Source organism: Entelurus aequoreus, linkage group LG10 (genome assembly GCF_033978785.1).
Source record: "Entelurus aequoreus isolate RoL-2023_Sb linkage group LG10, RoL_Eaeq_v1.1, whole genome shotgun sequence".
NCBI lineage: Eukaryota > Metazoa > Chordata > Actinopteri > Syngnathiformes > Syngnathidae > Entelurus > Entelurus aequoreus.
Genome location: NC_084740.1, coordinates 50,690,111 through 50,713,402, shown reverse-complemented (window position 1 = coordinate 50,713,402; position 23,292 = coordinate 50,690,111). Strand labels below are relative to the sequence as shown.

At 39.5% G+C, this 23,292-nt stretch overlaps 2 protein-coding genes across 2 annotated transcripts; both read right to left on the bottom strand.

The window, feature by feature from the left end:
• Window positions 1–3,777: 3,777 nt before the first annotated feature.
• On the bottom strand, window positions 3,778–14,163 carry LOC133658755 (uncharacterized). The gene is made up of 2 exons (XM_062061126.1): window positions 14,108–14,163; window positions 3,778–5,667 (listed from the first exon to the last, which is right to left on the bottom strand). Exon 2 carries the CDS (start codon window positions 4,929–4,931, stop codon window positions 4,140–4,142), a length of 792 nt encoding a protein of 263 aa, XP_061917110.1. The 5' UTR covers window positions 4,932–5,667; window positions 14,108–14,163; the 3' UTR covers window positions 3,778–4,139.
• Window positions 13,894–23,286, bottom strand: ppcdc (phosphopantothenoylcysteine decarboxylase). The gene is made up of 5 exons (XM_062061127.1): window positions 23,042–23,286; window positions 20,051–20,146; window positions 17,056–17,184; window positions 16,816–16,984; window positions 13,894–14,307 (listed from the first exon to the last, which is right to left on the bottom strand). Exons 1-5 carry the CDS (start codon window positions 23,183–23,185, stop codon window positions 14,219–14,221), a joined length of 627 nt encoding a protein of 208 aa, XP_061917111.1. The 5' UTR covers window positions 23,186–23,286; the 3' UTR covers window positions 13,894–14,218.
• Between the last annotated feature and the right edge of the window lie 6 nt (window positions 23,287–23,292).

Below are 23,292 nucleotides of genomic sequence, written 5' to 3'. Positions count from 1 at the left end.
TGATTCACCATGCCCAAAACAACGTATTTAGGCATCGTCCCCAAAAACAAATTTTCTTGGGTACATACTCTGGAATTTTCAGGGATAGAGTACGTTTTTACGCTGAGCCTTGACAAAGGGTAGAGCGCGTTTCCTTTGAGTAAGGCTGAAGCGTGCCCCAATCGCACGGCCGGAGAAACGGTGACCTTTTTTGTAAAGAGAGAAGCGCCCAGCACTTTTAGACAAAAAGTACTGTCCACAGCCCCCATCAGACAAAAGGCGTCACTGGCGCGCGTGAGTTTGATTTTCACATCCACCGAGTTGAGAAGGAGTCTCTCGCTGAAAAAAATGTCGGCGTGAAGCGGTCCCAGCAGGTGAACTTCTTTAGATTCGGCCGTGTAACCGCTTCTGATGTTAAGTCCTTTGTTGGGTCTATTTACCCCTGCTATAGAGTCTATAGAGGCGGCGGTGTCTTTGTAAAATAAACCAGCAGAAAATTGACTTCTGAGGGTAGCTTCAGAATAGTTTAGTAGCGTTTCAATTATTGCTCTGTATGGGTGAGTGGCGCTGGATTGAGAAATCAGTCTATCCCCGAGCATAATGTCACATTGGCTAAAGATGGTGTTTAGAGGATAATTGATGAGACCCACGTTTGCGTCGTTGGGGATATTTGTTCCATCGGCGCGGGTAATTTTAACCCGCAGGTAAAGTAATGTGTCATTCAGATCCAAGTACTTTTCACCTTCTCCCGGGATAAAAAATTCGATAGGTCCTCCATCTGATATGGCAGACAACGGTCGTACTTCTGTGTAGGTTTTATCTTCGATAGACATTTGAGTCATAGGAGCTGAAAATAAATCCAGTTCCGCCATCGTGCATTCGGATGAATTTTGATGTAAAAGAGCCATCTTTTTTAAAATATATCGTGCGAGGTGTCAGTGGTCCTTCTCTTTGTAAGTCTTTCGCCGACTGATTTTTTTTTCCCTAGGCGTCTACGTTTTTTATTAACCCTCGAGACACGTCGCCCTGGGGGTCTCTTTCGGGGTTGTCTAGCCAGGACCATTATTCCCCCCGATCCATCTTGTACTCCTCGACCCGTTTTTCCAACAGCTTGACCGAATACGTCGGAAGCAATATTTTTTGCCGCTGTTTTAAGATGAGGTTTGGCCAAGGCGAAACCTCTTTTCACCAGAGGCGAAACAAAACGAAACAACCTTGAAAACACAGAGCCTATCCCACGCCCGTACATCACAGGCGAACCTGCGAAACCGGGGAGGGAACCCCCCACTTGGCTTTCATAATAACCCACTAAACGTAGAGGGTTGTGCATGGGTTGACTCATTTTCAATGTTGTTGTTTTTACTTTCTGACGGGTCTAAAGTGGAGCTTCACAATAGTCTTGCCAAAGGTAAAGTCGACGTATTTGTTCTGATCAGATTTAATCTCCACCCGTATGTTTTCAATGTGATTTTTCGAGACGGGTAAATAGTAGACAGGGTTAAAATACTTGGTGACAACGTCTCCATAAGCTCCTTGTACACTCACGATTCTCAAGAGAGGTGCATAAGCGTCGCCTACTATCTGAGGACGCACCACGTCACTGTAACAGTAAAGGTGGTTGAAACCAGCATTTATATCCATCGGATAGGGGGCCGACCCTCGGTCAAACTTGATCCACTTTCCTGGTTCCACTCCCATAATGTAAGCCAGGGGTGGGGGAAAACAAAAAATAGTTTGACCCCCTGATTGATAGGAGATTCGTTTTTTAACGTCGTCAAAGGCTATCCTCACATCAGGGTCAATTTTTTGTAAAGATTCATTCAGCTCATTTATGAATCGTTTAACGGTCTCATAACACCCTACTCTCATTTCTTGACAAAAAACTACCCCATCTTGAGGGATGTTTACGGGACCCGTGATAGAATCCTCATCCGCTTCTGTGTTTAAGGTAGGAAAATGAAAAACTTGCGAGTTGTCTTCTGATGTGGCATCATCTTGTGCGGGGTGTACCCCTCCTTCCGGTCGTTTAAAGGTGTGGCCGGTTTTAGAGGTCTCGCGCTCCCGAAGGGGAAAAACTACCCCATCTTGAGGGATGTTTACGGGACGCCTGTTAGAATTTTCATCCGCTTCTTTGTATAAAGTATGAGAATGAAAAACTTGCGAGTTAAATACAGGGCTCTTGCTAGAATCCTTAGACGAGTTGGGCTCAGGTGGGGGTATCTTCATCCATTCATAAAACACCCCGCTACGAACATTATACCATGAGTGAGGGTATGAAATCTCTGTTAAGGCCACCTCCCATGACCCTGCTAAATCTATATGTTGAGTCAAATCTATCTGGTAATGGGAACTTTTGTTTTTTTTAAACACATTGAGGCTAGCATTTGAAGGTAAGGTGAGGTAAAAACCCTCGTAGGAATGATCCATAATGCTCGTTGATCTTTTGTCCTCGTGACTGGGAGTCTCATCATGGCATCAGATTGTTTTATACATTTGTAAGGTGGTCAGCGTCCACCCAACTGTTGAATTTTTCGGGCCAGTTTTTCCAGCGCACTAGAACTTGTTTTTTGCCATCAACCGTCCGTCGTTTTAAAATTTCTTCCACGTGATAGAGCTTGTTCTCGCTCTCTTTTACTTTTTGGAGTTCGGCTTCGTAAAAAGAACCCTCTATTATTTCTCCGTCAAAATCTTTCAGTTTGTATGCAGGGGGAGTGCGAGGGAGACGTCTGTTTATTGTAAACACCTCGTTTGTAAAACTTTGTTCGTATTTTTTATCAAATACTCCTCTCACTTTGGATATTCTCACCGTATCTCCCGTGACAAATTTGTATTTGTGTTTGGACGCTGTGTTTGAACCATAAAGATTTTCAAACACTTGAGGAGTATTTTCCAAAGTTACATCAGCGGGTTTCATTTTAATACTGCTGTGATATCCGTGGTTGTAGCTTTTTAACAAGTCTTGTGAGACGTCTAGGTACCGCCTAGTATTATTGGCTGTAAAATATCTCCACATTTTTCCTTTCAAAGTACGATTAAATCTTTCAACCACCGAGGCTTTGAGATCGCTGGCTGTAGAAAAATGTACAATATTGTATTTCTTCATCAGAGCTTGAAAACTTTTGTTAAAAAATTCTTTTCCCGCGTCAGTTTGTAGTTTAAGAGGGATTTGGCTTTCCTCTAACACCGATTGAAACGAATTAACCACATCCTCGGCTGTCTTTCTCTTCAAAACCCTTGCGTAAGCCTTCTTGGAAAATACATCAATGACCGTTATTAAATAATTAAAACCGTCGTTATATTTAGCCAAGGCTTGCATGTCACAGAGGTCGGCTTGAAATTGATTTAAGGGTCTAGGTACAAAGACTCTGTTTCTTGGAAAATTGATGCGAACCGGTTGATGGAGTGTATAGGCATCTTGCCCCATTAAATATTCTTGAACTTTTTCTCTTTTGACACGTTGCCCCGTTTCATCCTGTACAGCTCTACGGAGTCGATCTACCCCTCCAAAACTACCAGGGTGTGCGGGTGTATAGTACGCTTTTTCCATAGCTTTGTTCATTGTGGAAAGACACAGAAAAATGACCTCGGTTTGCTTGGTACACATTTCTTTTATTCATTCATGAAAAAACAATACAGTGTATCTAAAACATTTTGTTTTTATTATAAAAAACAACACAGTGTATCTAAAACATTTTGTTTTTATTCATGAAAAACAACACATTGTATCTAAAACAATTTTTCTATAAACTATAAACTATAATCAAGGTTTGATATAAAACAGGTATACCGTAGGTACATTTAATCGCATTATGTAGTTTTTGTAGTTCAAACAAAACATTAACGGGGATGCCATAGCGCAGCCGATACATCGTCATATCAACAAACAGAGCATATAAAACAAACACATGACAAGGTGAAGGTTGAAAAGACTTTTCTTTAGACCATTCAGACAAAATCATTTCAAAAATGTCAAAGTCAGAAGCATGAGAAACAACAGTTTCCCAGGTGGGCTTAGAGCGGGCATAGTCAAGAATGATTTGTATTTTTTGAGGTTTGTCGCGTTTTAAAATAAATGCTTCTATCACGTCCGTCAATGGGTATATAACAGCATGGTTCTCCACAAAGTTGACAAGATTTCCCCAATAATTACCCATCTTTTTTTATTTTTTCCAACACTCTGTCACCATACCCAAATGTCCAAAAATCGTTTCATCATTTCCCACCAGCTCGCTGTACATGCCATCTATAGCCCCCCAGATATTTGTCTCAGATCCCAGTTGAGACAGCAAAGAGTCTGCATAGGCTTCAACCTTTGAATCCTCAGCCTTGATGCAACGAAGCATCAGCAAGCATTGAATGGCCTGAATGAATTTAGGCCTGCGTAGACTCCTGATGACTCCGTCGTAGTTGTACAACAAAAAGTCCTGCTCATACGGCTCCAGGCATTGGTGTTGTCTCTGGCTCGGATGGTTTACCCAGCAACCGTAGCACTTGCTTTGCCTGAAATTGTAGATGGCGTGGTTGAGGAGATGAAACACAGCCGTTTTCACCGTGCTGGCGAAAAACAACCACAGACCCCCATCGGTTTCGTCGTCAATGTGCAATGTAGGCTCCAAGAGTGACGGAGATGATGGCTGGGATGATGGCGGAGTTATGTTTACAAAACAATTCTCCTTTACCTCCTCCTCCGTATCGTTGTCTGCCAAAGACGGTGTAGCCTCGCAGGTTTTCATGCCTTGTCTGACGAAGCATCTGCTGAAGCGACACGGCGGAATTGAAGGGGTCTCTTCGCCGTTTGCATCCACCATCGTCTCGGGAGGATTAAAAATCTCTCTCATGGCTGCTTCATCAGCCGTAATGCCGGATGGTTCATCAGCCGTGTGTACGGATGGTTTAAATTTGTCCTGTGGTATAAAAGAAGTCTGTACGCGTCTGCTTGTCTTGTTTGCCATTTTCTTGTTTGAGAGATCGCACGTTCAGAAAGGAACCGATGTGGCTTGGTCAAAATTGCAGGATTGTCTTGTTTTTAAAGGGTACGAAAAAAAGAAACCGTTGTGGATTGGTCAAAAAATTACGGGGCGTATTGTTTTCAAAGGGGAGGAGCCCCGTAAAATGTTTTGACCAATCAGACTAGTAGAAAGATTGTTTTCAAATACTATTGGTTGATGTATTGGCAGGGGAGGTCCTTTCGTACTCCGTCGGGGGTGTGGTCTCAAAAGACAACCTTCTTTTCGTCGTCAGTACGCATTTCCAATTTCGACTGCTTCGAAACAAGACGTCTATCTTCTCCTTCATTTCTCCCATACACTCTCGCCATGCCGCTATAGGAACCACCACCACCGGGGTAAACACCCCGCATTCGGAGTTAAAAGACTCCAAAGAAAAGACGTCTGGTTCGGTCGACTGAGGCTGATAGGATCCGTTGATTTTAGGAGCACGGAGACTGGCACGAAAAAACCAACGACCTGAGGCAGAAGATTTCGTCTCCCAAGTAGCGCTAAACAGAATTCTTCTCTCACGCAACTCATCCAGCGTCGGGTAAGTAAACAAGCTTCCTTTTACCCGTTTTTCCATCGGAGAAGGATCATGCCACAAAATATCAGGCATTGTCAGACTTAAAACATCCCAATCCACGGTTGATAGCGACGATGCAATCGAAAAAGGGCTTTCGTCTCTTCTCTCTTTCAGCTGAAACAAACAGATATCTCCCATCTGGTATCGGAAAACGTATCCAAAAGATCCAATCATTCCATAACCCTCCAAGCACCACTTCTCCCGCAAAGACTCGGTTGGAGGAATTTGAGTACGATTCAGAAAAATCCTACTTTTTCGAGGAGCGTCGTAGTAAGTTTTATCATTTTTATAAATTGAAACTGGCGTTTCGCTAATCATGCCTACTGAAACAACAGCTTTCTCCATCTTTTCCATTTTCTCTTAATGCTCGTACTAACAAAGACTTACCATTCACATATACCAGTGTGTGTGTGTGTGTGTACGTACATGTGTTAATACTCAAAAAGTCGTAAATCGCATTTTGACATAAAGTGTCTCCCCCCATAACCCCACCTTCCTCTGACCTCCCCTTCACCCCACCCCTCCTCTTACAGGGCCATCAATCACATTTTGACATAAAGTGTATTCCCCCCTCAGCCCCGCCTCCTTCTGACCTCCCCTTCACCCCACGCCCCTATGACCTTTTGACCTTAAGGTCGTAAATCTTTTTTGGACTAAAGGTGTATCCTTCTACTCTCTCACACACACTGGTTTAGTTTAATTTTTGTTTTTTCGTTTTAAATTGATATGATGTCATCACTTTGATAAACAGTTTGACAGAAAGTGGGTCCTATATACAGTATTATCTCTCCTCAAAATCAAAAAGGTTGGATTTTTTTTATGTTTCCCTACTTATTTTGGTCATTCTTTTTTCTTGTTCACACTAATAAGATTGACACATTTGTAATGAGAACAAGAGTGTTTGTACCCAGCAGGAGCAGCTGTGGTGTTGAGGCCACATTTCACTGAAATTATAAATAAATAAATCATAAATAAATCACTTGGCTGATTTCATCTTACAAACCCCGTTTCCATATGAGTTGGGAAATTGTGTTAGATGTAAATATAAACGGAATACAATGATTTGCAAATCATTTTCAACCCATATTCAATTGAATGCACTACAAAGACAACATATTTGATGTTCAAACTCATAAACTTTATTTTTTTTTTTGCAAATAATAGTTAACTTAGAATTTCATGGCTGCAACACGTGCCAAAGTAGTTGGGAAAGGGCATGTTCACCACTGTGTTACATGGCCTTTCCTTTTAACAACACTCAGTAAACGTTTGGGAACTGAGGAGACACATTTTTGAAGCTTCTCAGGTGGAATTCTTTCCCATTCTTGCTTGATGTACAGCTTAAGTTGTTCAACAGTCCGGGGGTCTCCGTTGTGCTATTTTAGGCTTCATAATGCGCCACACATTTTCAATGGGAGACAGGTCTGGACTACAGGCAGGCCAGTCTAGTACCCGCACTCTTTTACTATGACGCCACGTTGATGTAACACGTGGCTTGGCATTGTCTTGCTGAAATAAGCAGGGGCGTCCATGGTAACGTTGCTTGGATGGCAACATATGTTGCTCCAAAACCTGTATGTACCTTTCAGCATTAATGGCACCTTCACAGATGTGTAAGTTACCCATGTCTTGGGCACTAATACACCCCCATACCATCACACATGCTGGCTTTTCCACTTTGCGCTGATGGTTCTTTTCCTCTTTGGTCCGGAGGACACGACGTCCACAGTTTCCAAAAACAATTTGAAATGTGGACTCGTCAGACCACAGAACACTTTTCCACTTTGTATCAGTCCATCTTAGATGAGCTCAGGCCCAGCGAAGCCGACGGCGTTTCTGGGTGTTGTTGATAAACGGTTTTCGCCTTGCACAGGAGAGTTTTAACTTGCACTTACAGATGTAGCGACCAACTGTAGTTACTGACAGTGGCTTTCTGAAGTGTTCCTGAGCCCATGTGGGGATATCCTTTACACACTGATGTCGCTTGTTGATGCAGTACAGCCTGAGGGATCGAAGGTCACGGGCTTAGCTGCTTACGTGCAGTGATTTCTCCAGATTCTCTGAACCCTTTGATGATATTACGGACCGTAGATGTTGAAATCCCTAAATTCCTTGCAATAGCTGGTTGAGAAAGGTTTTTCTTAAACTGTTCAACAATTTGCTCACACATTTGTTGACAAAGTGGTGACCCTCGCCCCATCCTTGTTTGTGAATGACTGAGCATTTCATGGAATCTACTTTTATACCCAATCCTGGCACCCACCTGTTCCCAATTTGCCTGTTCACCTGTGCGATGTTCCAAATAAGTGTTTGATGAGCATTCCTCAACTTTATCAGTATTTATTGCCACCTTTCCCAACTTCTTTGTCACGTGTTGCTGGCATCAAATTCTAAAGTTAATGATTATTTGCAAAAAAAAAAATGTTTTATCAGTTTGAACATCAAATATGTTGTCTTTGTAGCATATTCAACTGAATATGGGTTGAAAATGATTTACAAATCATTGTATTCCGTTTATATTTACATCTAACACAATTTCCCAACTCATATGGAAACAGGGTTTGTACATTACCACAATCACACAGCGGCCAAAAGCTATATGATGAGGATTTTTGTTTGGAGAGCAAATCACACAGCTATGTGCACTGCAACCTTGACGACAAAAATGTAATGCCTGCTATGCTCTTCAATTGTATCTGATGGGAAGATAAGGAAAGTATGATACCACATGGAATGCAGAAGGAGGGGAAATAATGGCTCACTGACTTACTAGAAATGCTTTTGTAGCTTTTTGGCTGCGAGGAAAAGTAACAATTCACCCTTATTAGAAATACTTTTTTTTAATTTTTTTTATGGACAATGAAACATTTTAATCTAGGTGTCATTATAAGGCAATAATTTCAAAAAGATGTTATCATGGTACATACTGTAGGTATACAAGTATTTCAAATACAACAATGAAAAAGCTCTACTATGTTAATTTTCCAACGTATTTCAATGGGTTCTTTGGCCATGACAAAAAGCCATAAACAGACTCCAAATAGTAATAGCGGCACACTGGCAGATGAGCTTGTGGGACATATATATACATGAATATACATATATTATATATATACATACAGTATTTTCATATACATATATGTATATACACATATACTGTATATGCATACATATATACTGTATATACATATATACATGAATATAATATATATATATATATATATATATATATATATATATATATATATATATATATATATATATATATATATATATATATATATATATATATATATATGTACTGTATATATACATATAATTTAACAAATATATTATTAATAACAAAATTATTTTAAAAAAAATAATTACAAAAATAATGTATTTTTAAAAAAGCTGTAAGAAAAATTGTATGTAAATTATCAAAAAACTTTCCGTTCTCTGACTTTCCAGTGAACAGATGAGAGCTGTCTTTGTTGCACCAAGCAACGTCTTGGAAAATTCCGCTGTGTACGATGGAATGAGACGGGAGGGGTTATCTATTGTCCTCGAAGACCTGCGCCAAGCTGAATCCAGGACCAGCCCAAGCCCGAGGCATCTTTTTGTTTTGTGTTAACGTGACCGAAAACAATGACTGTTTACATACTCCCCATTCCTGTTGAGACATGTGTTGTTGCGTAAACATTGAATATCTAAATAAAAGGGGAGACGTAAACCTTTTTCGTCAGAGCGTGGTGCAAGACGGTACAGCGAGTACAGACGCCGCTCCTCTCCTCAATATATTGAGTCCAAATTGAATTCTGTCTCTGTTTGATTCTTTGCCTCTTGTCTTGTTTAATAGATGTCATCAGTGTTTGAACCCGACAAAAGTAATGGTTTTATAGTTTATACAAGGCAGTTAGCTGGATGCAGGAGACATCTTTTTTTTGTGATATAATTTGTCTGGAGTGTCAGGTTAATGGTCTCCTCACTGTATATTCTGCAAAAACACAAATGGAAAAGAAAGCTTAACGGGCGTGCTGCTCTGGGAGTTGTCAGCTGACAAGTGAATGCATTCTTTTAACCTGAATTGCATCAAATGTTTCCACTCATTTGCAGCACATGATTACAACCCCAGAGGCACCCTGCTCAGCACTAAACTACCGGAGTTGTTGTGGACGGCTGAATAAACACATGCGATTGGTGCCATTTTAATGCCTGATCAACACATTGGAACTTTATAAGAACAAAGGTTTTGAACTTCTGCAATTCCAAAAAAAAAAATCCTTAGTCTTAGTGTAAAAATCAAATTTAAAAAGGCCAAATCAGAACTTTACGAAGGAGGAATAGCACCAAATTGAAAAGAAGGAAATATAAAAGATTACATTAAAGACTAAAGGGGAAAAGTGCAAAAGTTTAACGTTATTAACTAATAATGAGACCTAGCACAGTCTCTTTTAAAGTTTCATGTTTGTATGATGTCCATCCATCCATCCATCCATCTTCTTCCGCTTATGATGTCATGCTACATATCTTAAAGGCCTACTGAAATGAATTTTTTAAATTTAAACGGGGATAGCAGATCCATTCTATGTGTCATACTTGATCATTTTGCGATATTGCCATATTTTTGCTGAAAGGATTTAGTAGAGAACATCGACGATAAAGTTTGCAACTTTTGGCCGCTGATAAAAAAAAGCCTTGCCTGTACCGGAAGTAGCGTGACGTCGCAGGTTGAAGGGCTCCTCACATTTCCCCATTGTTTACACCAGCAGCGAGAGCGATTCGGACCGAGAAAGCGACGATTACCCCATTAATTTGAGCGAGGATGAAAGATTTGTGGATGAGAAAAGTGAAAGTGAAGGACTATAGTGCAGTGCAGGACGTACCTTTTTTCGCTCTGACCGTAACTTAGGTACAAGGGTTCATTGGATTCCACACTTTCTCCTTTTTCTATTGTGGATCACGGATTTGTATTTTAAACCACCTTGGATACTATATCCTCTTGAAAATGAGAGTCGAGAACGCGAAATGGACATTCACAGTGACTTTTATCTCCACGACAATACATCGGCAAAACACTTTAGCTACGGTGCTAACGTGATAGCATCGGGCTCAAAGGCAGATATAAACAAAAGAAATAAACCTCTGACTGGAAGGATAGACAGAAAATCAACAATACTATTAAACCATGGACCTGTAAATACACGGTTAATGCTTTCCAGCTTGGCGAAGATTAACAATGCTGTTGCTAACGACGCCATTGAAGCTAACTTAGCAACGGGACCTCTACAGAGCTATGCTAAAAACATTAGCTATCCACCTACACCAGCCCTCATCTGCTCATCAACACCCATGCTCACCTGCGTTCCAGCGATCGACGGAGCGACGATCGACGGAGCGACGATCATAGATGCGGTCGGCGGCCCGTAGACGGAGGAAGTCAAGGTGAGGTCGGCGGCTAGCGCGTCTGCTATCCATCTCAAAGTCCTCCTGGTTGTGTTGCTGCAGCCAGCCGCTAATACACCGATCCCACCTACAACTTTCTTCTTTGCAGTCTTCATTGTTCATTAAACAAATTGCAAAAGATTCACCAACACAGATGTCCAGAATACTGTGGAATTTTGAGATGAAAACAGATATTTTTGTATTGGATTCAATGGTGTACCAATACTTCCGGTTCAACCATTGACGTCACGCGCATACGTCATCATACATAGACGTTTTCAACTGGAAGTTTAGCGGGAAATTTAAAATTGCACTTTATAAGTTAACCCGGCCGTATTGGCATGTGTTGCAATGTTAAGATTTCATCATTGATATATAAACTATCAGACTGCGTGGTCGGTAGTAGTGGCTTTCAGTAGGACTTTAAAGTATCAAAACAATATTGCACTAAATTAAATAAACTATCAGTCATTCTGCTACCGGCGGAGCATTTGTTTTTCTTCAGCAACTAGGCTAAGCTGATGTTGCTGTTAAAATGTGATTGTAATGTTAGCCGATAGCTAGTGTTGCTAACGTTTGTGTCCGACCTCCTATGTCATTCCTAATGGGACATTTTTGTAAATGTCATCTATTATGATGGACGCGTGCAGAGTTACATTGTTCATGTAAAAAGTGGATAACAAAACAACAACAGCGCTTCTTGAAGACACTCACAAGCATCAAAGCTACAGAACAAAACTGCCTCCATGGCGACAAATAAAGTGAGTTTCTTACAAGTATCATCCCTGCAGGACGAGGAATAGCTAAACATGCTTCACTACATACCGTAGGAGGATACGACAGCTAACCGCTAACCGCAAGCTAGCACCCATGAATGTACAAACCCCGTTTCCATATGAGTTGGGAAATTGTGTTAGATGTAAATATAAACGGAATACAATGATTTGCAAATCATTTTCAACCCATATTCAGTTGAATATGCTACAAAGACAACATATTTGATGTTCAAACTGATAAACTTTTTTTTTTGTTGCAAATAATCATTAACTTTAGAATTTGATGCCAGCAACACGTGACAAAGAAGTTGGGAAAGGTGGCAATAAATACTGATAAAGTTGAGGAATGCTCATCAAACACTTATTTGGAACATCCCACAGGTGTGCAGGCTAATTGGGAACAGGTGGGTGCCATGATTGTGTATAAAAACAGCTTCCCAAAAAATGCTCAGTCTTCCACAAGAAAAGATGGGGCGAGGTACACCCCTTTGTCCACAACTGCGTGAGCAAATAGTCAAACAGTTTAAGAACAACGTTTCTCAAAGTGCAATTGCAAGAAATTTAGGGATTTCAACATCTACAGTCCATAATATCATCAAAAGGTTCAGAGAATCTGGAGAAATCACTCCACGTAAGCGGCATGGCCGGAAACCAACATTGAATGACCGTGACCTTCGATCTCTCAGACGGCACTGTATCAAAAACCGACATCAATCTCTAAAGGATATCACCACATGGGCTCAGGAACACTTCAGAAAACCACTGTCACTAAATACAGTTGGTCGCTACATCTGTAAGTGCGAGTTAAAGCTCTATTATGCAAAGCGAAAGCCATTTATCAACAACACCCAGAAACGCCACCGGCTTCTCTGGGCCCGAGATCATCTAAGCTGAACTGATACAAAGTGGAAAAGTGTTCTGTGGTCTGACAAGTCCACATTTCAAATTGTTTTTGGAAATATTCGACAGTGTCATCCGGACCAAAAGGGAAGCGAACCATCCAGACTGTTATCGACGCAAAGTTGAAAAGCCAGCATGTGTGATGGTATGGGGGTGCATTAGTGCCCAAGGCATGGGTAACTTACACATCTGTGAAGGCACCATTAATGCTGAAAGGTACATACAGGTTTTGGAACAACATATGCTGCCATCCAAGCGCCGTCTTTTTTATGGACGCCCCTGCTTATTTCAGCAAGACAATGCCAAGCCACATTCAGCACGTGTTACAACAGCGTGGCTTCATAAAAAAAGAGTGAGGGTACTTTCCTGGCCCACCTGAAGTCCAGACCTGTCTCCCATCGAAAATGTGTGGCGCATTATGAAGCGTAAAATACGACAGCGGAGACCCCGGACTGTTGAACGACTGAAGCTCTACATAAAACAAGAATGGGAAAGAATTCCACTTTCAAAGCTTCAACAATTAGTTTCCTCAGTTCCCAATCGTTTATTGAGTGTTGTTAAAAGAAAAGGCCATGTAACACAGTGGTGAACATGCCCTTAACCAACTACTTTGGCACATGTTGCAGCCATGAAATTCTAAGTTAATTATTATTTGCAAAAAAAAAAAAAAGTTTATGAGTTTGAACATCAAATATGTTGTCTTTGTAGCATATTCAATTGAATATGGGTTGAAAAGGATTTGCAAATCATTGTATTCCGTTTATATTTACATCTAACACAATTTCCCAACTCATATGGAAACGGGGTTTGTAAACAAATGCCATGGGTGGATCTACACCTGACATCCACTGTAATGATACCAAGTACAATAGCATATCTAGTCGTTACTACTATTATTACATCGACATTTTTTATAGTCACAAATTATTTTTTCCTTTTTTTTAAATTCCTATTATGTTTATAAACTCAGGAAATATGTCCCCGGACACATGAGGACTTTGAATATGACCAAAGTATGATCCTGTAACTACTTGGTATCGGATCAATACCTAAATATGTGGTATCATCCAAAACTAATGTTTTCCAAGGTTTCTCATTGTCATCCCATTGGGTTGAGTTTTTCCTTGCCCTGATGTGGGATCTGAGCCGAGGATGTCGTTGAGGCTTGTGCAGCCCTTTGAGACACTTGTGATTTAGGGCCATACAAATAAACTTTGATTGATTGATTGATTGACGCATGTACCAGTACATACATTAATTTAATTTAAATATACGCACTCTAAAATTTGCTGGATTGCCGTAGAGTTTGATTACATTTGTCATGATAAAATGGCGTTCATTTTTACATGAATAGCTTGTATGGATAGGAGAGTCAGGTTGCTGTTTGAAGTTTTATTTTGGTGTTATCATCTGGACTCTGTGGTGTCTCAGGTTTCTTTTCTCTTTTTCCTTACCTTTTCAAGTCAGGAAATTGTGGCATTGTTCCCAGAATTCCCATTTTTCTGGCTGCGGTTCTTCAGTTAAAAGCTACAAAGTCAATGAAAGTTGCAAGTCTTGCGTGCTGGTCATGTTTCCTGAGATGGCTCATGTGTTTGCTGAAGATACTGGTCTATAACAGCAATGATAGTTGATACCTCCGCCATGGCGCCTTTGCCTGGAACAAATTGAACAATTATCAGTAACACTGTGACGGCATGTTACAGTATAACTTTGTCTATTTGTCCTGTGGTATTGACCGCATTGTTTGTCACAATAGTCACAGATTTCTCATTAACAATAATATATATTATATATATGAGGTGGCGATTTGTCCAAGGTGTACCCCGCCTTCCGCCCGAGTGCAGCTGGGATAGGCTCCAGCCCCCCCGCTAGCCCGAGACAGACAAGCGGTAGAAAAAAGATAGATGGATATTTTTAAAACTAAAATATTTTTCTAAACAAGCAGTGGATTTATAACTTTCAGTTATTGAGAAAACCCCTCAAACCTAGTGATTAAAATATTGTTGTAAAAGCACATTGCCAAAAGAAAGCGCTTGCGATCATTAAACTTAAAAACAGCTTTTAAAAAACTATTACCCTGGTGTTAGAAGAAAATAACTAACCTAATCATTAAAGACTTTATTTTAACAGGTAATTTCATCAATATCTGTAGTTTTTAGTGGTATTATGACATAACTTTGTAAAATAACTAACTTAATCCTATAAAAAAACTAATTATAACAGGCTATTATTCAGTATCTTTATGTAGTTTTAGTGCTATTATTACACACTTATATAACCCTTATATTAAAAAAAAGAAGTAATTTTAACTAAATTGTGTTAGATGTAAATATAAACGGAATACAATGATTTGCAAATAATTTTCAACCCATATTCAGTTGAATATGCTACAAAGACAACATATTTGATGTTCAAACTCATAAACATTTTTTTTGTTGCAAATAATCATTTACTTTAGAATTTGATGCCAGCAACACGTGACAAAGAAGTTGGGAAAGGTGGCAATAAATACTGATAAAGTTGAGGAATGCTCATCAAACACTTATTTGGAACATCTCACAGGTGAACGGGCAAATTGGGAACAGGTGGGTGCCATGATTGGGTATAAAAGTAGATTCCATGAAATGCTCAGTCATTCACAAACAAGGATGGGGCGAGGGTCACCACTTTGTCAACAAATGCGTGAGCAAATTGTTGAACAGTTTAAGAAAAACTTTTCTCAACCAGCTATTGCAAGGAATTGAGGGATTTCACCATCTACGGTCCGTAATATCATCAAATGGTTCAGAGAATCTGGAGAAATCACTGCACGTAAGCAGCTAAGCCCGTGACCTTCGATCCCTCAGGCTGTACTGCATCAGTGTGTAAAGGATATCACCACATGGGCTCAGGAACACTTCAGAAAACCACTGTCAGTAACTACAGTTGGTCGCTGCATCTGTAAGTGCAAGTTAAAACTCTCCTATGCAAGGCGAAAACCGTTTATCAACAACACCCAGAAACGCCGTCGGCTTGGCTGGGCCTGAGCTCATCTAAGATGGACTGATACAAAGTGGAAAAGTGTTCTGTGGTCTGACGAGTCCACATTTCAAATTGTTTTTGGAAACTGCGGACGTTGTGTCCTCCGGACCAAAGAGGAAAAGAACCATCCGGATTGTTATAGGCGCAAAGTGTAAAAGCCAGCATGTGTGATGGTATGGGGGTGTATTAGTGCCCAAGACATGGGTAACTTACACATCTGTGAAGGCGCCATTAATGCTGAAAGGTACATACAGGTTTTGGAGCAACATATGTTGCCATCCAAGCAACGTTACCATGGGCGCCCCTGCTTATTTCAGCAAGACAATGCCAAGCCACGTGTTACATCAACGTGGCTTCATAGTAAAAGAGTGCGGGTACTAGACTGGCCTGCCTGTAGTCCAGACCTGTCTCCCATTGAAAATGTGTGGCGCATTATGAAGCCTAAAATAGCACAAGGGAGACCCCCGGACTGTTGAACAACTTAAGCTGTACATCAAGCAAGAATGGGAAAGAATTCCACCTGAGAAGCTTCAAAAATGTGTCTCCTCAGTTCCCAAACGTTTACTGAGTTTTGTTAAAAGGAAAGGCCATGTAACACAGTGGTGAACATGCCCTTTCCCAACTACTTTGGCACGTGTTGCAGCCATGAAATTCTAAGTTAATTATTATTTGCAAAATGAGTTTGAACATCAAATATGTTGTCTTTGTAGTGCATTCAATTGAATATGGGTTGAAAAGTACTTGCAAATCATTGTATTCCGTTTATATTTACATCTAACACAATTTCCCAAATCATATGGAAACGGCGTTTGTAGTAGTTATTCAGTATCTGCATACCTTTGTAAAATAACTAACCTAATACAAAAAAATATAACATTTTAACATGAATATGACAGGGACAAGCGGTAGAAAATGGATGGATATTATTCAATATCCATCTGTAGTTTTTAGTGCTATTATTATGCACTTTCATAAAACTAACTTAAAATCAAAAAAGTAATTTCAGCAAGTTTATTGTTCAATATATGTAGTGTTTGTTGCTATTATTGCATACCTTTGTGAAATGACTAACCTAATCATATAAAAAGAAGTCATTTTAAAAAGTATTATCTACAGTATTTTTAGTGGTGTTATGACACACCTTTGTCTCCACACACCAGCTTCTTCGCAATGCAGGGGATTTCCACATAGCCAAACTCCTTTAGCCTGTCCACCTGCTGGGCTGTGATAGGATGTTTCCACATAGCTGTGTTCATCGCAGGACAGAAGAGGAGAGGCCGACTCGTATCCCAGGCTCTCACCACACATGTCTGCCAAAGTACCATTTTTTTTTACACTCATAGCACTCATTTACTAAAGAAGCAATCACACATGTGCTCACCAACAGATTGTCACAAATGCCACTCGCAATTTTTCCCAATGTGTTTGCGTCCAAGGGGGCGATGACGAGTAAGTCTGCCCAGCGTCTTAACTCAATGTGTAGCACAGGGTCAGATCTCTGAGTCCACATCTGGAAAAGCAAGAAAATGGCAATTTAGACATAAAACACTAAAGAAGGAGAGGACTAACTGGACTGGATGTTGCTGTGTGTTTATTTTTGCCTGTGTAGGCCAACCTAGGACTACACAAATAGAAAGATAATGTGTGCTTTTATTTGGTCAGAATTGGCTGTGTACACATACAGTATAGGGCTGGGCGATTTTTAGGCCATGTCACGATACACCATATACAGGTATATGTGGATATTTTGCCTTAGCCTTGAATGAACACTTGATGCACATAATCACAGCAGTATGATGATTCTATGTGTCTACATTAAAACATTCTTCTTCATACTGCATTAATATATGCTACTTTTAAACTTTCATGCAGAGAGGGAAACCACAACTAAAAGTGTATTTATTAAACAGTTATTAAGCAGTGGCACAAACATTCATGTCATTTCAAAACAGAAAGTGCAAGATTGTCAGAGACATTTTAAAACAAGCTATTAGTGCACTTTTGTGCATGAAGTCACTAAGATGACATATCAAAACAACACTAAATTAAAGTGCACTTTTTGTACAGAACGCCACTACAATAGTTTGAAACAAATAAAGTGCACTTTTGTGCATGATGTCACACAAGATATTTCAATAAGTGTCAAATAAAAATGAGCTGCATAATAGGAAATCAAATAGTGTATGTCCTTCGCTATGTGGTAGGCAATGTTCCCTCTAAGGTGCGCGCCTGTGCAATTGCGCACTGCTCAAGCGTCCTCTGCGCTATCTAATCTATGCCACGCACAAAATCAAATAAAAAAATAAGCGCATAACAATTTTCAACAGAGAAAACCGTTTCCGTCATCATTGTTCAAATATTGTAACGTCTGTCGAGACGCTTTGAGGACATGAATTCCATCCATCACTTTACTGAGCAAAACTCTTTATTGTCGGCCATAAACACATCACCAAAACATTAGTAAAAAAAATTATATCTAGCAAAAGTGGTCATTTTCTGCAGTACAAACCAGACCAAAAGCAACTTTGTTACATCAACAGCAGCCGATCGCTCTTTCTCACTTGCGCCAACACATGCACATATGGCACTTAGCCAGTGATGCGTTTACAGCCACACAAAAAGTCGGACAACTCCAAAACCACACATAAAGTGTCATTCCAGGTCGTTACACTATGATTTACCAATCAAATGTGTGCTTATTCTAGTGTAATTTATTAGGAATCTTAATTTATAAATATTAATCATGAAATGCTGTTAGTATATTAAATAAATACTAATAAAAAGATATTTTTTACAAACAGGAAGTTGCAGGAATGTACACATGATCCCCTGCTTACATCTCATTGTGCAACATGTTAATGTTTTAATGGGAACTAAATGCAATGTCTGAAAGGGGTACAAATTATTTCCAAAGCAGGACCTCCACCCAGACAAACAATACAAGTACACAGTTCATGAAAAACAATATTTGTTGTTATTGTCATTGTAAGTGGGCCTAAACACTTATATTAGAAAATAACCTCATGGAAATGACTGCTGTCATTTGATTATAATAATAAGAGAATGTTAGATAGATAGATAGATAGATAGATAGATAGATAGATAGATAGATAGATAGATAGATAGATAGATAGATAGATAGATAGATAGATAGATAGATAGATAGATAGATAGATAGATAGATAGATAGATAGATAGATAGATAGATAGATAGATAGATAGATAGATAGATAGATAGATAGATAGATAGTACTTCATTGATTCCTTCAGGAGAGTTCCCTCAGGAAAATTTAAAAAAAAAAAAAGTAGTGTACAGAATTGAGATCGAATGTAAAAAGTAAAAAGTAAATAATGGGGGTATAAATGGAAATAAAATAGAAAAATATTACAATAGAATAAAAATAAAATGTTGTCTGTCTATCTGTGTTGGCTCTGCGATGAGGTGTGGACTTGTCCAGGGTGTACCCCGCCTTCCGCCCAAATGCAGCTGAGATAGGCTCCAGCACCCCTCGCGACCCCGAAAGGGACAAGCGGTAGAAAATGGATGGATGGATGGAGATGTAGCTAGTCATTTAGTCAGGTTTGGGACAGGTGTGCTGCTGGTGTAGCCGCAGTGTGCACGTCTGATGTTGCTCACATGGGCTCCACTGAATGCTCAGGGACTTTTTGCCTTTGCTCACACACATGAACAATTAGAGGGAACATTGGTGGTAGGTTCCTGCGGACGTTATCTCCTTATGTCGTGGACTATTTGTTTCATACGGTGTTGATGTGGAAATGGTTGCCTCTGCATTTTGTTGGTGTGGCACCGAACGGAGATGTTGACATGTGGAGTTTCAAACACTCTTCATTCTCTAGCGGGTGACTTTTCAAATGATGCTACATATTAGCAGTAATGCTAATTTTTGTAGCAACGCTTTCGCCCCACACTTGACAAATTACGGTTGTCTGTTCGACATCTTCCCGCTTGAAGCCAAACCACCGCCAGACGATGGACCCCCTGCTGTTTTTCTTAGGAATTAATTCTTCCTTCATTTGTTACCAGATTCGCACCTTCTTTCTCTCGTATTACCACTCGCACCACAGCTAACGTTACCCATGCCGCTACCTCTCTGCTCAGCGAGGGCGTATACGTATGTGACGTATGTAAGAAGGTGCGCTTGTTTTATGTCTCTGTGTGAAGGAGAGACAAGAAAGAGTGAGAAGAGCCTGTAGTGTAATGCCCGCAGCTAAAAGCAACTGTGTGAGAATGTATACTCCAATATCACCATATAGTCATTTTCTATATTGCACAGAGACAAACCCGCGATATATCCAGTATATTCCATCCTACATACAGCCAGTTAATTATCACACACTGGACTAGAAAAACTTACCTCCCATTCATCTTTGTCACTGTAGACTTTAACAGAAACCTCTTCGGGGTTATAGAAGTGCTGGGCATGCTCAGTGGTCACAACTCTTACGTTCACCTGAAGCACAAAAATAGAATTATTAAGAACAAAGTATGTAGCCCAAGGCAAACCTGTTTAAATGTGTATATGTTTATGTCCTAAGCAGATACAATGGAGCATATGGCAAACATTTTCATTGGTTTAGATCAGGGGTCAGACGCATGCGGCTCTCTAGTGCCGCCCTAGTGGCTCACTGGAGCATTTTTAAAAAAGGATTAAAATGGATAAAGATGGGGGAAAATTTTGTTTTTTTGTTTTGGTATGTTTTTTGTTTGACAAACATGACACAAACCTTCCCAATTGTTAGAACTACCACAGTTTAATATATTTGTGTGTATGCTTCACTGATGACAGTATTTGGTGAACATCCGTTTGTCCTAATTTAGGTGGTTCTTGAACTCACCATAGTGTGGACTGTGACACAACAGTTTGTTTACATGTAAAATCTTCAACTCCTTCTTTGTCTCATTTTGTCCACCAAATGTTTTATGCTGTGCGTGAATGCACAAAGGTGAGCTTTGTTGATGTTATTGACTTGTTGGAGTGCTAATCAGGCATATTTGGTCAGTGCATGAATGCAAGCTAATTAATGCTAACATGCTATTTAGGCTAGCTGTATGTACATATTGCATCATTATGCCTCATTTGTAGGTGTATTTGAGCTCATTTAATATCCTTTACTTTTATCCTCTTTGTATATAATTTAGGTTTGCCTCATGACACAGTATCTGTATGTAATATTGGCTGCATTTCTGATAGTTGTTTGTGTGCCATGTTGTTCCAGACCACAGCAAACATTACCTAGCTGGCCAAAGATTGTAATGAATCTACTAAAATAAGACAGCCTGCTGTTTCCTTCAATATGGAAACACACATCTATACCTTTGGCCATTAAAAGCCAGTTATTTCCAAGAGTTATCTCACCTTCTGAGTAGCCTCTGATTTACTAATGGTTTGTAATGTTGTAAAAATGTGTAAAATAAATATTACATTTCAACATTTCTGTCAACGAATATTTGCTTCAGCCTGCGAAACAGTCATTTTGATAGTAGGCTAGTATAGCTAATATAGACACTTACGTCATGTGTTGCCTTTACTATAAGACATATACACGGCTTTTCATTTTTTGCGGCTCCAGACAGATTTGTTTTTTGTATTTTTGGTCCTATACGGCTCTTTCAACGTTTTTGGTTGCTAACCCCCTGGTTTAGATGAATGTATCATCACAAATGTACTGTACAGTAAAACCCTGTGGTAAAATAACCTCCACAAAATAGGAATTATTCATTATAACTCTTAATATTTTTACAGGTACATAATAAAACAAATGTTTACTACATTCTAAATATAGGTTTTAACATTATGAGAGCCCTCTAGATATGTAATAGCATCTACCTAGTCTCATTCAATCCAATATAGTAATGCTTACTGAGGCTGAGCCAGTGTGTTGTGACTGCTTTGGTCTCATTTAGTGGCCAATACTACTGTAGTGTTGATACTTTAATTCATTTAGCCATTTTTAACTGTTGAAAATCTTTAATTTAGGCCAAAATATGCAGAGTTATAGCCACAAACTTTAAAACGGGATGCAGCAAGTGTCCAAACTACGGCTCATGGACCAAGTGCGGCCCGCTGACATCTTCAATTTGGCCTGCGAGACATCATGAGTTTAATAAAGAATCTTAAGTTCAATAATAAAATCTTATCCACAGGGATATTGGATTTATTTAAAGAGTCTGACTGTTTTGATGCAGTTGTTAAGTTGCCATTCAGCAATGTGAGTAATTTAGGTCAATGACATTTAATTATACTCTGAATGAATGAATGAATGCGCAGCATTTAGTTATATATGCAAATAACCTTACCTAGTCATGGTGCAAAACAAATAAATAAATAAATACAATCTAACAAACACAAAATGTCAAAAGAAATGGTCACACATAACACAACCTGCTCACTGAACTTTGTGGACATTATAAAAAACGTCCATTAACCATAAAAACAAAAAAAAATCCAAATTACACCCATTTAAATCCATAACAAAGCATGATGGGAAAAATGCAACGCACTCTCTACGTTTATCCATGTTTGGCACATTTTAGATGTTTGATATTTCTGATTGATTACAAAACTTTAGGGTGATTGTCACGAAAGTAAACAGACTATTACAAACTTTCCAATTATATTAACTATATATACACATTATATTAATATCTATATATATATATATGTTAATATGTACACACAGACACACACACACACACACACACAGACAGACACATGCACACACACACACACACACACACACAAACACTATATACACAGTATATATATATATATATATATATATATATATATATATATATATATATATATATATATATATATATATATATATATATATATATACATATCCATCCATCCCTTCTCTACCGCTTGGATGGATATATATATATATATATATATATATATATATATATATATATATATATATATATATATATATATATATATATATATATACATATCCATCCATCCCTTCTCTACCGCTTGTCCCTTTCAGGGTCATGGGGGGTGCTGGAGCCTATCCCAGCTGCACTCGGGTGAAGGCGGGTTACACCCTGGACAAGTGGCCACCTCATCACAGGGCCAACACAGATAGACAGACAACATTCACACTCACATTCACACACTAGGGACCATTTAGTGTTGCCAATCAACCTATCCCCAGGTGCATGTCTTTGGAGGTGGGAGGAAGCCGGAGTACCCGGATGTGAGTAGTCATTGTAAAAGGTCATAGGTGCGTTATTACAAAGGAGACCTAAAGGGATAAGCGGTAGAAAATGGATGGATGGATGGAGACAAAGACGCTTAGGTGTTAAGAGGGAGAAAATCATCTTTTAAAACGCTCACCCCTGGCAGCATAAGAAGCTCGGATACTAAAAGTGGAAGTTTAAGGGCAGCTACGCTCCCCGTCACCCCAACAAGAACACAGAAAGTCCCGGGAGATTTCACCAAGTCAGTTTGAGGTAGAGGAACATCTTCATCCGCCTGCATGTTGACTTATCACCACCTAAAGTAACAATACTCCTTCGTCTAGCTACCGACTGTTGGTAACTGTTCCCATTTCCGTAAACAAACCCCCTTCAGCCAATCAGAGACGA

Bases quoted from the DNA above. Each gene is read 5' to 3' on its own strand.
- ppcdc (XM_062061127.1), bottom strand. From the start codon at position 23,185: ATGCAGGCGGATGAAGATGTTCCTCTACCTCAAACTGACTTGGTGAAA. The intron at 17,185-20,050 runs GTAAGTTTTTCT...TTGCTTTTCCAG, and splicing joins GTGACAAAGATGAATGGGAG to ATGTGGACTCAGAGATCTGA. The intron at 16,985-17,055 runs GTGAGCACATGT...GTACTTTGGCAG, and splicing joins GCATTTGTGACAATCTGTTG to ACATGTGTGGTGAGAGCCTG.
- LOC133658755 (XM_062061126.1), bottom strand. From the start codon at position 4,931: ATGGCAAACAAGACAAGCAGACGCGTACAGACTTCTTTTATACCACAG.